The sequence below is a fragment of the Numenius arquata genome, chromosome 16, assembly GCF_964106895.1.
Source record: "Numenius arquata chromosome 16, bNumArq3.hap1.1, whole genome shotgun sequence".
Taxonomy (NCBI): Eukaryota; Metazoa; Chordata; class Aves; order Charadriiformes; family Scolopacidae; genus Numenius; species Numenius arquata.
Genome location: NC_133591.1, coordinates 10,530,375 through 10,550,350, shown reverse-complemented (window position 1 = coordinate 10,550,350; position 19,976 = coordinate 10,530,375). Strand labels below are relative to the sequence as shown.

The window sequence follows — 19,976 nt, the reverse complement described above, 5'->3', positions numbered from 1 at the left end:
GCTAACAACTAGTTAGCAGATATCTTACAGATATCCTTTACACATAATTGTGATCAGTACAGTAAATCTCCCAACATCAGGCCATTTAGTCATTTTTCTTGCAATTTTACAGTCACGTGTGACACACATATGCAAAGCTGTGCTAAACCTTCCTTAATACAGGCCAACTAGATCAGATTTTCTGTGTGTGTCTAGTTGACAGCAGTTGACTGATCCAGTTTGTAAGCGTTTACATCTGCCTCAATTAGAGTCAGTATTTGAGACATATTTTACCCATCAGCTGGTGCCTCTGGAAGAAAATGTAGTGCTCCTGAAACTTCTGAATGACTGTCCTCTTTGTCACCTCCCATGTATATTTGAACCATGCCTTTTTGCTGTTTCCTCCCTTGACCAGACAGTTAACAGAGAGTTACCCGCTCTTGCTCCACTGAGCACAGGCGAAGGTTGACCTGTGGTCCAAATAGCCGTTCCGCTTCGTTGTCACATTAATGTTCCATAGGGCATCTGCTCGCTTCTTGGTGAGGGTCTTATGGGGAAGGCTTCCCTAATAACATCTAATGAATAACTGAGATTGGAGAAGTGGCACACTGGTGAGTCACTCCAGCAATGCTACACGATGCCACTCTGCTTACATTTCCAAAGACTTCAGATATTGTTGTAATAGAATGAAAGGTGTTTTCAGAATGACTGGTTAGGAAACGAGAATTCTGTTTTGCAAAAAGTTGAGATTTCCTCTCTATATTGGTAGTTGTCTCCAAACGACTTAGTTTTTAATCATGTACGTGTATATGGAACACTACAAAATTATTGAACTTTTCTGTCTTTAAGGACAATTCATGTTTTGTAGATTATCTTTTAGTGAGAAGTCTTAAGTGCCCTTCAATACTAAAGAGAGGAATAATGAAAAACCCAAATCAAGGAAGGCTACGCACACCAATAACTTTTTTTCTTGTCATCTGTCCCTAAGGGAGATCCTGATGTTGGGAAAGAAACATTTGTGGAGGCCAGAAATTTTATTACAAGGCAATCTGCCATTTTAATTATGTTTAACATTTCCAATTAAAAATAAGCAGCAGTTAAGATGAACAATTTAATTCATATTTTTAATAGACTTATTTAAGTTGAAGTAAATATGCCAGTCAAAGCAATATCAGAGATAAACCCACTTATTTTTCTGTGCAATCTAGAGTTTGAATTTTAATTTGTATTGTGTGCTCCACTGTGAGCCTTAGCTTTGTTCCTGTTCTTCCTAATAGTATTTGCTACTAGGACTGTGTGAGCCTCTCATTAATCAAGGGAAATGTGCAGAATATTAGATACCTTCTAAAGAAAAGTCCACAAGTTTGCATATTTCAAAAAAAGTTTCTGGTGCAATTAATGCCTGTGGTACTTTACAAGTAGATCAGGCTATACTTTAAGGCTCACAAAGTCTTTTTACCTTTAACAATGTATGGCAGGAAGAAGAATTAGGAACTCAATATCAGATTGCCTTGAAGATCATTCACAGTTTGAAAGCCTGCAGTATGTGAACTCAAGCACAGATGTTGATTATAGATCAGTGTAGAAAATTATATTGCATCCATTCCTACAAGAGAGATCATTGGCTATGGTATACCATGCTAAATCTGGAAGTTAGAAAACTAGCATATGATACATTTTAACACTTTCTCTCTCTTTGTGTCCTTATCTTTATGCACACTACGTGCTTGTGAAAATTGGCAGAACTCCTATGAGAGACTATAAGTTAAACCGTAAATTGTTGTTGGAAATATATAGTTGAAAGCTTTAGAAGTTCCTTATGTTAGAATTACGCTTCCCACTTTTACTGTAAATCTTACCTAGCTGTATCAGTCTGACAAATTGTTCAAGGCATAAAATATTTACAGTCATCTCTACAGCTGTCAATCAGTATCTACACTTGCAGTGAATAATAACTGAAGAGTCTGTACTGATTGCACATCCCTGGGATCTGAGTATATGTGATCACTTTTCAGTCATGATAAAGAGGTACAGGCAGGAGCCCTGCATGTATCCAAGAGCTGAGGACGTGACTAAGCTTTTGCTGACAGTCTGCTATACATACAGTAGGGTACTGTACAGATGTCTTTAAGAGAAACTGTAAAGCAACAGCTGTTCTGTTACAGGCAGGAGTTCCAGTCTGGGGCAGTTAAATTTGATCCAGGTAGCTGAAAGTCACACAAAGGCAAGCAGCAGCTAAATTGCTATGGGATTCACAGCCTATGAGACATCTGTGGGAACTCTGATCCTGGAAATGGAGCTACAGATTCGAGATGATGGCAGTGATGGGCAAGATAGCACAGAGCATCTAAAATGACTCTAGGTGCTTGTGTTTTATGGCAACTGGATTCCATCCACGTGTCCTTTAGCTGTATTGCCACTGAAAGGCACTATTCTTGAGAAGAACTCTATAGCAACTTTTCCCCCATGCTTTTCCATGAACAAGTCTGAGCTTAGAATCAAATGGCTGATTTTTTAGAAAAAATTAAATTTAACTCAAAGAAAGGATGGCTGCTGACATGGAAAACTTCAGTCCAAAAGGGTTGAAGACTGTCAAACTAGATACAACACAAGGACAACATGGCATCATGCATGGGAACCTGGCAAGGTTTGATTATTTAGTAGAGGCTAGAGAAACAAAGAATTACTCTCCTATTCCACTAAATTTTTTCTTTAATCTGTTATGGATTGAACCCTAGCCAGAGATAGCAAGCCAAGAACTTTACTATTCCTATTTCGGGGTTGTAAAAACACACTCGGAATCACAGAGAGAGAGGGAATCACAGATCTTCCCTTTCTCTGTGGTCAGCAGAGTGTTTATAAATTCTACATGTAGTTTCAGTGTGTGTTAGTTGCTCTGTTAAGAAGAGATTTACACATCAGCAAGTTAAGCCAAAATACTCATGATTCACACAAGTCTATCCTGTTAGTATCAGCCATCATCCCTTTTCTAAGCTGCCCAGAGTGGAGTGCTTGAGAAAGGTGCTGGTTTGGCAAAATGGGAACCTCGTAAGTGACAGATATGAAAGCTGACAGTGCATTTGGACCGACTTGCTAGTCAGAAAACGACAAATGTCTTTTTTTTCCTTCCTTTTAAGAAAGCCTGACTCCCCCTAATGGCCGGTCAAAGCCTGGTGCAGAAGGTGTAATCCTCTGTGACATGATGTGGAGTTGTCAGAATACGCTTCTTTTTAAAGTTTAGCTTATTGAATTCTTCTGTGATTTCCACGATGGATTTCCCTTTTGTTTCTGGAAGAAATAGGTGGATAATTATCCCTGAAGTGAAAAGTACCCCCATAGAGATGAGGAAGCAGAAGTGCTTGAGTCTTTCCTGCAGGGAAGAGCAAAATGAGAAAGTGAACAAGAGGAGCATATCTTTTCTTTTGTCACTTTCTTGGCACAGTTTTTGCATTTGAGTCTCAAAGTATTTTGAATTTGATATGGAGTTGTTTGCATTTTGGCCTTTAACAAATATTTTGGTCTGAGTAAGTATCTTGGGCAAATCAGGGACCTTCAGTTGTAAAAGTGGACAGGGGAGAACAGGTGCCAAGGCCACTCTAGACTAACATGGCATAGTCATCTGCTGCTGCTCTTCTTCCTGCTCCCATGGCTGACTTGAGCTCAGTGTCCCTGCAGAGTGTCCCAGGGAAAGTCACTCACCACAATGAATGGGAAGGTTGTTCCGATCACAAAGACGCCGAGCCAGTTCAGAACTGCGCTGATCACAAAGGCGGGTGGTCTGCATGAGAGCTTGAAAATTTCAACCCTAATGGAAACTGTGGCACCAGCTGAAAGGAAATAAGAATAAGAATTATTACTTGTTGATGTGTTTGATTTGAACATTTGGACTGAGTGTTACTGTTACACAGTCAGTAAGTAGATGCTACTGTCACATACTGGCATTCAAAAGACTTGAGTATGTCACTCCTTTTTAGAAAAGAAAATGTTTGCGGCACCTTATAAACTGCTAGACATCAGTTTATTAGAGTGGTAAACTATTAAAATACATTTATTGGGGAGATTCAAGAATTAAGTAGTTAACACTTGAGAAAGTCTGACATCTTCTCATGAAAGAAGCTGTGTAAGGATGGAATAACAATTAATATTACTAACAAGAATTCCCAGCACGATACTGCTGGATCACTAGTGAAGGATCTTCCTGGATTCACTTTCTGGGTATTTCAGCTAGGTTTTGAAGTCACAGGACTTTGACAGCTTTGAGTTAGGAAAATAATTCAACCCTGCCATATGGGAAGGCAAATATTTTAAAAATGAATAGGCTTTAAAAAAACTAATTAAAGAGGAACAAGTAGTATATGCTAGGAAAAGAATTACTCAAAATTAGGTCTTCTGAACTGTTGTCTATGTGGGATAAGTTGTAACATTATACAACACAATGTAAAAGAACTATTGTTTTTCTTTTTCTTTTTTTAGTATTAAAAAAATAATAATATTTTACCCATCTGCTTTTGCTCTATTTTTGCTGTATTTTTCCAATGAGTGCTTTTTGCTGTGTTCCTTTCCTCTTGTTAGCAAAACCCAAACCTGATGGCATTCAAGTTTGTGGCCAATGACTGGACCCATGATGTTTAAATGACTACAAGATTAGGTTAAATGAATTTACTTATGCTAAATGTTATGCAATATTATGCAGTATTTTCCTAGCCATATTAATAAGCTCACATGACTCAATTCCTTTATTTCTTTTGAATGAGTACTTACCTGGCCCAACTCCAAAGACAACTGCAAACAAAATAATCAGACAAAGGCTGCAGTATGGCATCCAGAAATACCAGTCCTGGGGAAAAAACAAACAAAACAAAACAAAAAACTGCAACAAACTTCTGGGTGAAATCTGTAAATCACCGTAGGTGAGAAATGCTGCTTGTTTTCCAGCACTATGACCCCAAGAAAAAATATACAGTGTGTGGGAACTGGCAGAGAAATGTGAGTGCTTTTTCCTGTAGACAGAGCAGTGAGGTTTTCGTTAGGTGAGTAGAGGAGCAGGTTTGCTAGTGCAGAGCAACTGTCAAGCTTGGAAGGATTCAATTAAAGGAAGCCTGAATAGTACTTTTCCACCCTGTCCTCCTTTGTTCTTGACCCCACAGTGCTTCCCCCAATACTTAGAGATATGGGAACGCCAAATCATATCTTTCTTTACTTTTGTTAAGTGATAGGTTTGATAACTGGTACTGAAAACGAACTTTCCTAGATCTTAGTCAAGAAGATACAAGACTTGATACTTTAGGGAAAAAGATTTCTCTCTCCTATGTTTGAGATCGTTCATGAATGAAGCAAAACTGGAAGTCTGCTGCCACCTTGCTTCAAGGCTAATTTTACAGCAGTATCTGTAGAGCAGCTTTTGGATGAATACCGGTAACCCAGGAGACTTGCTTCTGAAGAAGGTACAGCCGTGACACAGTTTTATAGAATTGAACTGGTCTACAGTCTGTGAACAGATATGTGCATTCCCAATATCTTCTGCAGCAAAGTTAAATTTCAAATTAACTGATGCAAAGACTCTGGGTTTTTCTGGTTACTTGTTAAAAACTGCATGAATAGAAAGGGCCATTTTCTTAGGACTGTCTTTTGATCCATGCTGGCCACTGTTTGGTCCTGGCAGTCTGAAGAAATCAGGAATCAGTGCTGGTCTCTAAGTGTTTTATGTACTCCTTGCTGAGCTCATGGGATCATGTTGAAAGGAAGGCAGGAGTACAAGAGAGTACTTGCTGAGAGAGGGTTTACTCCTACGCATAGACAAGCTTGATCTTTAGGATATTCCCCTCTAGCTGTCCCAGAGGGTAAGCTGTTAACACCGAAGTTATTTTGGCACTTCTAAGCCTCACTTTCCTTTCTCAGTAGCATGGTCCTGCCTGTAAGCAGAGATTAGAAATAGAATAGATAATGGAAAGAGATCTGCCATGAGAAGAGTTTCCTCACCTGTAGGGAGAGAGTCACAGTGATCCCAGCTAGCAGTGAACCCATCATCAAATAGCCTCCTCTTAGGAGCACTTTCCTGCCCAGTCGCTCAATGATGGAGCTCTGAAGGACAGAAATCATACTGGTGCCAGTGCCAAAAGAACAAACTGTGACCCATTCCCATTGTAATGTGACTTACACAGACTACAGCAGCTACAAGTTCAGAGAGCCCAACAGAGAGGGTCATGTAGGAGATCATTCTTTCATCAAAGCCAGCTGCCTGGAGGACTTCAAAAGTATAAAAATAGATCTGGAAAAAAACCCATAAAACAGTAAGAGAAGAAAATAGCTGATTTCTTACCCATGCCTGTGTGACAGTGCCCTAGATAGGAGCTGCTAACCAAGGAACATGCCGCTCAGCTTTGGAGTGAGCTAGAATTCTACACTTTTTTTGTAGTTTTCACTTTTTATCAGACAAAAACATTGTAAAATGTAATTAATTAATTAGTTTTATAAAAGATAAAATGCTGAGATAAAAGGACCTCCAGCTGCTGCAATGTAATTAGGTTTACAGAGTCTGGATTTAGGTGCTTTCAGAAACACCCAGGTATTTCATCACTTCTAGAGACCATCCAGAAACATTATTGTAGGATATATTCTTTTTTCTCAAGAAAGAAGAGCGTGTCTTACGGAGTTGTGAGAGGGTAAAATAAACATCTTTTCTTTTCAAGTATCTCTGCTACTGTTGGGACATATGCTGAGATGATAAAGATTCCAGTTTAAGCTTTGTTAGACTCAGCTGTGCATTTTGTTTGCAGATGTTGCTTCATCGTGATGTTAGAAGAATCATGCAGGCAATTGCAAAGCTGTGGCTTCAAAATAATCCCAGACAAGTGCTGCTGTGAGGAAGAGGAGGAGAACTGCAGAAGCTGCCAGAACAGTGAGCATGCTCGTTGATTAGCTTTAAAGGTAGAGTGAGCATACTGCCATCCCAACATCTTAGGATGCTAAGAGCCAGGGGGCAAATAGCAGCAGTAACATAAAACTACATTGCAGATTTTGCCAATATAGGGTAGGCTCATTTGTAAGAGCGGGTTCTGGAGCCTTGTAACAGCTTCCAAAAATGGCTGTTAAATAAGCCTAACTACTGAGGAAGGTGACACCATCAAGGACCAAGAGCTGGGCAAAGGAATATCACATGAAGAGCCCAAGCAAGCTTTGCAGACTGCTGCTGCTGCCCTGTAGCAGGGCTGGCAGACAGCAAGTTGTGGCCTGAGAAGTCTGAGAAAAATGGAGGGAACTCCTGGGAGCAAAGATGTCTCCTTTAAGGTTGTCAATAAGTGTTTTGAGTCTTTAAGGGGGAAATACACTCAACTGCATTGATGCCACATAGCTGAACTGTGGCGGTCAGAATAACTATCATGTACAGCTGCCAACGGAAAGCTGGTTCTTTCATTAGCTCCAGGACACTCAAGATCTTGGTGTTTTTCATTGTTGCCTTCTCTTTCATGATGTCATCAATCTCTGCTTGGTGATGGCCTTCACCCCAAAGCTGCCTTATGGCTGTGAAGGAGAAGGAGAGTGAGACCTGCCATGTTAATTCATCTCTCGTTTGTTGCCTAAGGAGTTTGTTGAGTAGGTGATGCACGTGCTTAGCAGCACAGCATGCATGGGCTGTGGCTGTGGTGTGAGGCAGAGATATTCTAGCGTTCCAGAGCCCTGGTCCCCTCCTGCACAGAGGGACCTGTTCTGATAGAGAAGCCCAGTGGGGTGCACAGTGAGTCCCTCCCTGCCCATGGGTCCACTTTTCTCCCTTCCTCCTTCTGTCAGGGTATCAGCAGGGTACACAAACAACAACCAGAGCTGAGGGGTGCCCTGTGGAACCCTGCAGTGCAAACAGCCATTTATCATTTGTCATCAGTCTGACTGCATGAGTGGTGTCAGCTGAATGCAAAAGGTTTTGTAATATAGAACTGTAAAGAGAAGTAGTTTCGTGTTCTATGTGGGAACTAAAACAAAAATATACTTAGTAGGTATTCACAGAGTCATCTTAGAAATGAGCAAGGAAAAACTTTGTCCTACTTATTTTTTTCCATAAAAAGAAAGCAAACATCACAAGTCAAGTGAGGAGCAGGAACCTGGAGCCCTCAGTTACCTTTTTTGCAGCCCTCCTGGTCTCCTTTATGCATGAGGAGATATGGTGGAGACTCAGGGAAGAAGGGCAGAGTGACCAGCTGGACCAGTGCTGGAAGTCCACAGGAGGCCATCAGCATGGGCCAGAGGGACTGGCTGCCCAGCAGCTCCCTGATGGGGATAAAATGTGTGTGTAGAATAAAAGTTTACTGCATTGGTTTTGAGGAAATTAAAGAATGGATGGAAAAGCAGAGGAAGAAGCAAAAGGTAGAGAGACAGAAATCAATTGGGTGGGAATTCAATTGTATTATACCTTTGTCCTGAAATTTGCCCTGCGGCTTTTCCCAGTGACCAAAAGAAAGAGGAAGTAGAGTTTGCAAATCCACGTAGCTTCCTAGGGGAAATTTCCCCAACGTATTGATGATGTAGAGGAACACAAAGACCTTGGGGTGAGAATTATGTGAGAGAAGAAAAAAGACATTCATAAGCACTGGAAATAAAATTGCCTGTAATAATTAAGCATTACAGAATATAGCTGCCTCGTGCACCAAATTTTTGCTCATACCTCAAACCACGTATGAGATTTTTCAGTACTGGATTTTCTAATCCTTTCTACAAAAGTGTTTGATTCCTGTCCTCTGTGGACAGGACAGTTTTCCAATCTTAAGAAATGTACAGTTTTCCCTTTGGGGTGTAGGTGTAGCCTCAACATAGTATTGAGCCTTAGCCTGTTTTAAAGGACACAGAGTATGAAGGCGCTGAATAATTAACTCTCTAGAAGTATTTAGTTTGCTTGTAGTTAACCCACATCATCTCAACCTTTTCTGACACAATGTTATAGAATAGCTGTATGGTAGATCCATAGGAGATTAAAATATACTGTGCTATACTCAATGTTGATTTGTCCATGATTTGGGGGGAGACACAAGTATTTCTTTTCCACCGTCCAGCAATTATTTTCATGACTTCAGGAAGAGCTGATGTTTCCAGGTATTAATGAAGTACAGACATGCTGAAAACTAGTGTGGGAATAGGAGTTTTTTCCTGATATGGTGGTCACAGCCCCTTTTATCTGTTTTGAAAGCAACGTGTTCAGCTCCTGGTTTTATGTGATGTCAAAGCAATGGAGATATGCAATCTCTTTAACAAAAATAAGATCTTTGCATGAAGCAAATAGTGATATAAAATTTTGGGAGAGCCTGCTGATCTCTGGGAGAAATCACTTACCTGCACTTATTCCACACATGAAACGTCCAATTAGAATCATCTCAAAGGACCGGGCTATTTTACTGCATCCCATGATGGATGCTGCCACTATCATAAGCAGATTGTTGCACAAGAGACATTTCTTTCTGTAAGTGTAAGAAAGTAAAAAGAATTTTTGTAAATCAGAAGGGAGATGGCACTTAAGCTCCTGGCACGTAGGATGTTTTGGGTGAAATTGTCTTGCTAGTTTTGTGAAATTATACATAAGTATAATAAACCAGGAGAAAATAAACCCTTCCACACTATTGGCACTGGGTACTCTGGACTCATGCTGTGCCTTGGCACATGGCTAAACCTGGAAGTTGGGGAAAGTTTCTGGGTTTTGAAGCAGAGAAAAGTCTTAAAGCATTTCTGCATTTGAAAATCCATTATGAGACACATTAATGTAACACTTAGGAGCATCTCAATGCTGCTGTATTTTGAGTAGCACCTCCAAGAAACCCATTCTCTCTTCAGCTGGGGGCATGCCTTTCCTCCTTGCCAAGACTAACACAACCTGAGTAACTGTGTCTGGTGTGACAGGCTGGCAGCCCAGTTGATTACCCCATGCCACAGATCAAGGGCAAGAAGCAGCAAAATCTGTTGACACCACTGCTAAGCTGGCTGTATTACAGCCATGATTAAGCCTAAAAGTCTGTCTCACTTTCTAAACCTCAACTGGCATTTTCTTAAGCTAAAATTCAATTTACAAATTGTCTTTAAACATACTTACTTGCCATACTTGACAGTTAGGTATCTACTTCCTGAAGAACCCAAGAGACCTCCTATACCAAAGATGGACACAGTGATAGACCACAGGAACAAGAGGTTATCCTGATGGATGGGGTAGCCGTAGCGCTCTAGCCAAGTTTCATTAATGAAAGCCTTAACATGCTGAAATAGAAAAAAGAATTTTCATTAACAACAACTGTGACTCCAGTGCATGTATTTTATTATATTTAGAACATAATTTTATGGCTTCAGCTGAAGTCGCTATTTCAATGTGCATTAGCTAATAGACAGTGTCATAGACTATGGTGTGTTCATTTTGCCATTAGGAGGAGTTCATTCTTTGTTGTTTTGTCCTTGAAATCTGAGAAAATGAGGCACAGACTTGTAGTGAAGAATAGTGTCAAATGAGACCACTGAAGTAGGCACATGTGCTGTAGGTTTATAGGCCTCCCCCGTCAGTGTGCGCCTTCTGAGGAACAGTTCTATAAACAACATACAAACAACAACTTACAGGTCTCTCTTTTCTTCTGTTTTCAACACTTTGACACATTCTGCTTTACATGATAGCATAGTAATGGGAAAGATTTGTGAGAGGAGACTACTGTGATTAAACCCTTGCTGACTGCCAGAGAGGAGCATCCTCAAGCATGAATTTAGATTCAGTGCCACTGTTATCCAGTGTGCCACGTGCATCTTTGCCTACCTGAGACATATAGGTGATTGTAGAAATTTGAAAGCCAATTTGGAATGTTCCACCAATCCCCAGGACAGTGATCATTCGAAAGAGCCCCTGGTACTGTACCTGCAGAGGTAAAACAAAATCTTTTTAAGCTTGTAGCCACATCAGGCTATTCTTTGAATGTGTCTTTCACTCTCCAGAAACATCTCAGTTGTTCAAGGGATTTGCAATTAGGCATATTCCCTCTTCTTGCCCTGGTGTGAAGTATACATCCTCCTGTGACTTCCCTACAAACAACTCAAGGAAATGCAGCCTTTAGCTATGGAAACCATTACATTTCCCTTTCCTCCTTGATAATTAGTCAATAGAGTAGCAAGCTGAAGATCATTCCACACTCCAGGGCTAATACATGGGAGAGTGGTTTTGGGGAGGGAGGTCTTACTTTCCTGTCTGCTCTTGGGACAGTGGCCAGGCTATCTGCAACTCAGACCTGTGCCCACAGTAGTGACCAGGCCCTCTGTGTCCAAACATTTCCCATCTTGCCTGAGAGAACAGCTCGCTACCCTTCAGGCCCCTGAATAGTGGGAAGAGATCCCTCAACTCAAGTTTTGTGGCAAAGCCTCCTGGAATTGCCACAACAGCTAAAATTTTAGAAAAGTAGTCTGAAATGGGCAAAAAAAGAGACTGATATTGCTTGTAGCATGTTTTTCCACTCTGGCTTCTGTTAATGTGGCAGCCTTTGGAAATCCATGGTTTTTTTACCTAGATGGAGAGGAGCGAACAGCAAGGCAAAGTCTTGGGGCAGAATTTCCCTTCTGCCCTGATTCTGCTCAAACTGCGCTGTAGGAGGACAGTGTCTTTTCTAGCTCTTCTTACCAACACCAGTTTTGAACTCTTGCCCTTCCTGCCTGTCTCCAGCAGCATGGTCATCTTAACCTCTTGGGAGCTTTGAGAACAGGCATCCCACTTTGATTTTTTCTAGTTGGTTACAGATCCAAAAATAGAAAACCAGCACGGCGTTTACACGACAGCAGCCTTTGCAGAAGGACATAGCGAATGTGCTGTGAATGAATGAACACCTGCCAGCCTTTCAGAGGCGCTCTGCCATATTCCTCTTTCCTGGACAAGAGGTTAAGTGTGTGCAGCAGGAGCTGGAGCTCTTTCTCAAAGAGACATTGTCCTAATTGGAAGTACGTCACTGATGTGGGAGGGTTCAAGACTCAGCCATAGCCAGGAAATAAATGCTGCAGGCTCCCACAAACATCCCTATCAAGATGCCACAGCTGCCAACATCCAGTCCTGTTCCCTGCCTTTCAAAACCTTTGCCTGTTTTCTCTTGCACTAAATAATTTGTGATATATCTATCAAAACTCTTTTTTCAGCAGGTAAGCAAAGCAAATTACGCTTGAGAGTAAGCAAATATTTTCCAGTAAATGAAAACATTTAAGAAACATTAACATATTGATAAAAACATGACAAAGATAGATGGCAAAGCGAATGAAATGCAAACATCTGTAATATCTCAAAATGGTGGGCAGAACCACTTCTGAGATGGTTTTAGTGAATAGGAGCCTTGTTGTTTTTACTGAGATACTGATTTTGTTTTCTTTGAAACACTAGTAGCAGACAAAAATGTCCCAGATGTAAATACCCCACCAAGTACTTACCAGGTCTGATAGGAAGCCGGTCATCTCTGGCTACGGGCTCGTTGTCCAGTGTATGATGTGTCTTTGTCATCACAGGCGCCTGTGTCTCTGTCTCCTGCCTGCTGGTATGGCAGTGGGCATTTGGCTTCAGGGACCAGAGTTAAATTTTTACTATTTTGTCTTCATTCACTTATATTTACTTCGACTGGCCAAAGTTAACACTGCCGGATTAAATATTTCAGGAAATAATTGCATCTGGTCCAGTACACAGGGGGAAAGTTTCAAAGCAGAGGAAGTTTGCACCTTGGGGGTAGTGAGGGCTCTGGAAAGGGAGAGGAGAGCAGTTCAGGCAAAAAAAAATCTAAACAGTTTTCTAGGAACAGTGAAATACTTTACTTCTATGATGCAGACCGAGGAGTATCTCTGCTGTAATCTGCACAAAGCAAAAAGCAGCTGGTATGATGTTTAGATACTGTTATTTATCAATAAGTACAGTGTGTGGTCTTCAGTTTCATTGGTATAGTAAATATTGTTTATTAGATGAAAAAGACCAATTCTGAAGCATGCAGCCCTTCATTGGGTTTGAAGTAGAAGTAGCAAATTTCAAAGTCTAACTGCTTTATCTATCTGTTAGACTGTACAGAGGAGGTTATTTCTTGTCTGGTCGTTATGCAGATGTTTGTCGACCAGGTGTGCTAAAAAGACAGTAAGAGATATTGTGCCTTGGCTTTTGGAATAGAGCATCTGGTCCTGAAGGCACCACTTGAAACAACCAGTACCTGTAAGACCCACTTGCTCATGAGAGTAACCAAAGTCGGTAAATATTCCCTAATGAGTTGGGATGGGACAACTGGGATCTTAATCTCTCAGGTTTCAGCTTTGAGTGTTACAGACACAGAACAAACCCAAAATCAGTGTTGCAGCCATTGAAAAGTAACTTTGGCTTCCAGAGGCTCCTCTCTTGTGAGGAACTGTACCTCTATGCAGCTTCTGCTAGAGACCGCACTTAGAAGAAAGATGTTTGCCTGGGGCTCTCATGTCATTCCTGCTTTCAAAGACTTTTGCTTACTCTTACTCATGCCAAGTGACTTTCCCTCACCCCCAAGGCTTGGGGTGGGGGCAGATGGGGCAATGGGGTTGTACTGAAGCCCTCAGTAAAAGCCCAAGCTCACTCTCAGGACTTGTACTTTCAGTTCATAAAACACAGAATTATTTACAGAGGGGTTTACTGCAAATACTGTGAGTCTAAAGAAATGAGAAAAAATGCATGTTAATAATAAAACCTTGGTTACTTGTGTAATTCCAACTATTGCCTATATAACTGCATAGCAAGTGCTGTTTATTCTGGCATGCAATAGCATTTAGAATGATTTGGCATTTTTGTAGGTATTTTCTCTTGAACACCAACAATTGTAACATTTTGATTGGACAAAAATGCAAGTTGCATAGCTATTGACTATTTACGGTTTTAAAATGTTAATGTTTCCTTTTTATTACATAATTTATCTCACACTGTATCAAAGTGTTCGTAGGACTATGTCATAAGGATTCTTGAAAATAATTACTGAGGATCTCAAAGAGCATCAGATTCCACCAACTGACAATGAAATTTCTCTGGGGAAATTTTGGGGGATTTCTGGTGATTCTGAACTGCACATGGATGTATAGCATGGTATCATTTCACCTTATCAGCAATTTTATGAGGATTTTATCCTAGGAGTTTACCTCTTGTTTTTTGTCAGGTCAGTGGAATTGACTGTTTCTGTTAAAAACATCACCTATATTCTAGGCAAAACTCTGTTATGCTATGAAAGTTGTGCATGTTTTCATCTTTAAGGAATTATTACAGGTTAACAAGAACTTTTAATTTGTTTTATATAGAGCTGTAAGAAGTGGTGCTGTGAAATGAACAAACACTGAAACTCACTTTCATGAGTTGTGTCATATAAATTTCTCTAAAGGGCTCAACGCTGGGCTTGGTTCTAAGCCAGTTTGATTGACAATATATTGCTCATTGTGGATGACTGAAGCCATCTGCAGTTTAATTTCACGCTGAGAGGAACTCAGTGGTTTCTTCTAGGTTTGATTTGAGACTTTGGGTTTGTTATAATCCAAAACTCAAAATGAAATTCTGAATAGCAAAATCACAGAGACTAGAACAAAGAAGACATTTAGGCACAAAACATTTCCTAAGTGAAATCTCTAAGTTTAGCATAGCACATATTTTATGATGACTTATTGATTATTGACTGCTCTCTGGTTTTTAAGGTGGTATGAGAGTGACTTTAATTCATGAAGATTCCACTTGTGTCTATGAAGGAATATTTATGTCTTTTCCAATAATGGAAAATAAATAATATGCCTTTGTTTTGTTTTGCAATCTGCAAGCATCAAGGTCCTTTATGACCTTACTTAATACATGGTCCTTCTGCTGACCAGTTAGAAGCTAGTGTAGGTAATGTGTTTCTCAAGAAAAGTATTTCCTGTAAATAAAGGAATGAGGTCTCTTCCTAAAATGTAAAGCGCCAAATTCTTCAGTTATTTCAATAACCAAGTTTCCCTTTGTCTCTGGAAGGAAGAGGTAGGTGAAGATGCCTGAGCTGATGAGGATCCCAGTAAAGATAAAGAAGCAGAAGGAGATGAGTTTTTCCTGGAAATATACCAGAGAAAGATAATTTTGCGGTTTTTTGGGTTTTTGTTTTTTTTTTTTTGCTTGTCCTTTTACAGCACTTTGAACATGATGACAAAGTGATGACAATGATGGCAAAGTGTCACTCTGTGGTCCAGAAAAACAAGAGACACACCTATCATCATCATCTAGTGTTGGACATCGAGAAGTGAAGAGGTGTTAATAATGGGTGAATTCCCTGAGGAAGAGGAGGGAATTCACATGAAGCTTTTTCCTTCTTCTTTTCACTACTGATACAGCTATTCTATCCCTGCGGTGTCCAGGCAGGCCCCAGAAAAGAGATAAGAATATGGGATGAGACAGCTCTAGGAGGCAGTATCTCAAAGAGGCTGTGCTTTGTCTTCCAGCCAGTTTTATTAGCTCTCCTGAAAACAGCAGCAGCTACTGAAGCCATAATATTTACAGAACATAACCTCCTTTGAACAGAAGCATAACCCAGACACTCTAACACAGGTGATGCCACTGCTTGTGTTCAGTTCTGTTGGATGCCAGCTGCAGCCTTGTAAGAGATATTTTGGCCCTGGTGTATGGGCCTGTACTGAAATAAGTAAGGCTGGATGGCCCCTAAATTTCCAACTTTTTCTTGAGGTGTCAGTCATAGCAATGACACTGAAGCAGTAGTACAAGATGAGAATCTAAGAGAAAAATGCCTAGCTTACTTGTTTTATCTCTCCTTTTGAGTAAAAGATGGGCAGGATGAGTAGTCAAAATAATTTGAGATGTTGCTTGCAGAAGTATGAGAGAGAGGCCTTGTCATGGGGTTAAAATAACACGCAAACATTAATATTGGCGGGTTAATCATATACTATCTGGTTTATCAGTAACAGCAAGAGGCACAGCAATAGTAAGCATTTGGGAGAACAGGCCTCCTGAGGTTTGGCACATTGGGTTTGTGAAGCCTGGGAGGATGAACACTTGAAATGGAAAGATTCCTTAAGCCATGAAGTAGTGAAGGTGCCCAGGAAGACTACCCATGGAGGTCTGACTTCTTGCGGGAAACACAGAAGCTAAATCTGAGTGAGCCTGGCTGGACTTCGTAAGTGAGGAGCAGAGGGATCCAAGACTGATGCTTTTAAACCTGGATGAACAGTCCCTCTGGAATGCTGTGCTTCTGCTGAGACTGGTTCCTGCCAAATGAAAAGCAAAGACAAAGTGACACTGACCAACATGACAACAGATAATTCTGTATGTGCAGAAGGCTTCAGACTTCTGAAGAGAGATATGAAAAAGAGAAAGAGGAGAGTAAAATCCGAGAAGGAATTGACAAGTGAAAGTAGAAGCTACCACAGCAGAATACAGTACTGATCTGATACAATGCCAGTAGTGAACACTAATCCTACCTTGTATTTTTCCATACGTCTCTCTAGTCAGCTACTCCACGGCTTTAATGTCTGTTCAGCGCAGTTCAGAAGTACTATCACTTGCAATTGCACCATGTTGTGAAATCTGTGCAAACTGGTAAAAGAACAGCATGGGAGAAAATAAATGTTATATTTGTGTTCCCTTTGGTCTCACACTGTTCTTATTTTCAAACAGGAAGCTCAGGCATTAGAAATACCCCTTTACAACATTGTTAGGGAAGCTGCAAATTGTATAGAAGCACTGCCGCAAAGGGGATGGGGGAAGAAGGCATAGCGGCAAAAAAAAAGCATAAGCTTTCATCCTCTATACAGGCAGCACCTTGCTAGTCTTTTTGGAATCAGTGAGGTATGGGGGCACAGGAGCTGTTGTGGGCAAGTTAACATACACAAGCCAGTCTGTCCTCCAGCATTATTGCAGAATAAATGTCCATAATTCAAAACTTTTCTTCTTAATTAACATTGTGCATTTGTACAGCACTTTGCCAGATCAAGAGCGAGTGCCAGTTTTCCGAATAAAGAGTGGTAGATGGATGGGCAAATACATCCAAAGCCACATCAGCAGCCAGTTGATGGCCAGGTGTAAATCTCATGACGCTTGCCCAAATACAACTTTTTTATAGCGCCTGCAAGCTTAAACTGCAGAATTTTCTTACAGACACATAAGACTTGCTTTAGTGCACAAAGAGGGGAAGATACCCAATGGCATTAATGCCAGAGAACAGCAGAGTTATGATCACAATAATGGAAATGCACAGCTGCCAGCACAGAGTTTGATCTTCCATCACTTCCAGTGCACTCAGAATTTTGATGTTTCCCATCACTGCCTTTTGCTTTTGCAGATTGTTGGCTTTTGCCTGGTACTCTCCCTCACCCAGTTTCTTCATAGTTGTGCAGAACAAAGAGGAAAGCGTGATACAATTGCACTATTCATGAACCATAATATTTGTACATGCAGATTTATTTAGATTATTAATTATTTATTCCCCTAAGGTTTCGGGTACCATGATAGGGTAGCATGGAATGAGAGCACCAGTGAGATATGTTTGTATCTTCTGTCCACAGTCCTGCAGAAAATAAGGTCCTGTCTCACATTTGCTAATATGTAAAATCTCATTAACACGGTTGTCAAAACATCGATATATTCTTTAATCTTTCTCTTTCCCTGTCTGACTGCACGGCTCTTGTTACAGCACCTTGGAAATGCCGTCCCTGAACCTGAACAGAGAAACTATGATTGCAATCACTGGAAGCTCCTTGCACAGATAATGTAGTGTATTTAGCCATTAAAGGGCTTTGTGCTTGTATGCATGTGTGTTTTCATGTAGAATTGAAAGGACATGTTGTATCTGGACAGATTTGTTGGAAAGAATTTGTAGTAAATTGATGAGATAATTTATGCAGTTTGCTGACAAGATGAGTTAGCTCCCAGGAAGCTCTCTGTTATTTCAGTTAGGTGGTTGTGGTACCCAAATTAGCTCATTTTAAATTACCTTACATGACATGTTTTGAAAATTTCGATTGCCTATGTTAACATCTGTTAAATGGAGATACTGATGCGTTTGTTCCTCATGTATGCCCACTCACAGGGAGCTATAGTTTAGCTCTTAATTCTTTTCTTCTGCAGAGAAGAGGGGTGGTGGTAAGAGCTGGGAACGGAGAGTCAATGGAAACACTTTGCAACTTATTTTGGGAAGCATCCTTTCCATTTTGACCCCACTGCCAATGATTCCTGAAGATGCTGTATCTGCTTAAAGCTTTTCTTACCATGACTGAGTAGCTGATCATAGAGATTTGAAAGCCAGTTCCCAACACAAAGAGCATTACAAACAACCACTGGTACGGAATCTGCAAGGAATAGTACAAGCTCATCACAGAAGAACTGGTGATATCATAGTCCCTGCATTCCTAGGAGATCGTCTTGTTTTATGATGCTTAAATAATCTTTGCAGAATGTGCAAAGCATCACTGCAAAAAAGATCAGCCAGATAAAGGTTCTGGATTATAACATCTTTTTTTATCTTCTTCATATTAATTAATTAACCAATCCACAAAATCTTTATTTTCAAATGCACGATTTCAAATCACTATCATGCTACTAGCTAGGAAAACTTAATAATGTCACAGTTGTACATGGGAAGGTGTGGGAGCAAGTGAAAACCGAATGGAAACGCCTCGCTATTTAAATGCTAGAGGACTTTTAAAACTTTTTTAAGAAATCAGTTCCTCTACTCAAATGGAACTTCCTTCAAAGTTTCTGTGATGATATAGTCCGGGAAGTTCATTCTGTGTCTTTTGATTTTTGTATTTTAAATGTTAGATCTAGTTTTTATAGTAACAAAATTAGAAGGATTATTTAAAGAGCATCCACTGTCTACTCCATTATTTTGAAAATAGTTTAGTACATATATATTGTATTTTCTTTAGGAATGGTAATTGCAACAGATAACCTCTCAGTTCTTCTGACAGCTTAATATTAACAGCCAATACTGCCAGCTGTAGTACTCACCACTTCTGAAAGGAGCTTTTCCATCTTATATCGAAAGGGTGGCTGATCCCAGACAGACAGAACGCTGTTAGACCGAGGAATTGCTTTCTGTCATGCCTTTTCTGCACCTTCTGCTTAAGTAATAATCTGACTCTAAGACTGAGGTTAATGTTTACTTCATATGATTTCTGTTGACAGATATTTTTTGCAGCAATTGGACAGCACTTAAAGTGGATGGATTAAGTATTTCAATGACTCAACAGGAGAGGTCCCTATGAATGGGAATGTTTTGTAGCATGAGTGCTCCCTATTTTGATACAGAGAGTGAAACCACATCTAATAAAAAATCTAACCCAGGTTTCAGTTGCTGGAACGCACACTGGTGCTTTAATATCAGAGCTTCCTCTGTGGCTACTCCTTAGAAGTAGCAAGCACATTATTTGAAATTTTTAAATAGAAAACTCCCTGAAACTCAACACTGTTTCAGTGCTTCAGCACAATGATAATCAATGTGAATGGTTAAACTGCAGAAAGATAAGACTTGTGGGCCTACTAAACAGGAGGCATGGTATACCATTTGTAACTGTGACAGAAAATGGAGAAATAATTGATTGTCCTATACAAAGGTAGAAGAGTTTGGGGAGGGAAGTGATTAAATGCTGCAGTGGTCAGCAGGATTAACAACTCTTGAATAGTGGCAGTATATGGGTGCTGTGGAGCACAGCAGTGCTAAAGTGTAGTATTGTGTGCTGATGTGCACTAGTAGAGTGCAATGTGTCCTAGGCCAGTACACAGCTAGTAGACATTTGCTATCACAGCTTCTGCTTTTCTCTTTTGGAGCAGTTAATTATTTATAAAATGGACTGAATTTTCAAAGTGTCTGTTCTCTCAGTACTCTCTCAAAGTGTCTTACGCCCTGTCTCACTGCAGGGCTCTGGTCCTCTAGCTCTCAGCACTGCCTGTATGTTTGTTAACCCTTGTGCCATCCATGAGGTACTCAGAAAAAGAAAACATTGCTTACACTACAAAAACTTGCTCCAGATTTTGCTACAACTGTTATGCCTGGAGG

At 40.3% G+C, this 19,976-nt stretch overlaps 1 protein-coding gene across 1 annotated transcript; it reads right to left on the bottom strand.

Moving 5' to 3' along the window:
• Positions 1-3,142: 3,142 nt before the first annotated feature.
• On the bottom strand, positions 3,143-12,417 carry LOC141472659 (solute carrier family 2, facilitated glucose transporter member 11-like). The gene is made up of 12 exons (XM_074159816.1): positions 12,394-12,417; positions 10,751-10,849; positions 10,049-10,209; positions 9,298-9,422; positions 8,384-8,513; positions 8,093-8,241; positions 7,313-7,500; positions 6,137-6,247; positions 5,959-6,060; positions 4,741-4,816; positions 3,679-3,806; positions 3,143-3,349 (listed from the first exon to the last, which is right to left on the bottom strand). Exons 1-12 carry the CDS (start codon positions 12,415-12,417, stop codon positions 3,143-3,145), a joined length of 1,500 nt encoding a protein of 499 aa, XP_074015917.1.
• Between the last annotated feature and the right edge of the window lie 7,559 nt (positions 12,418-19,976).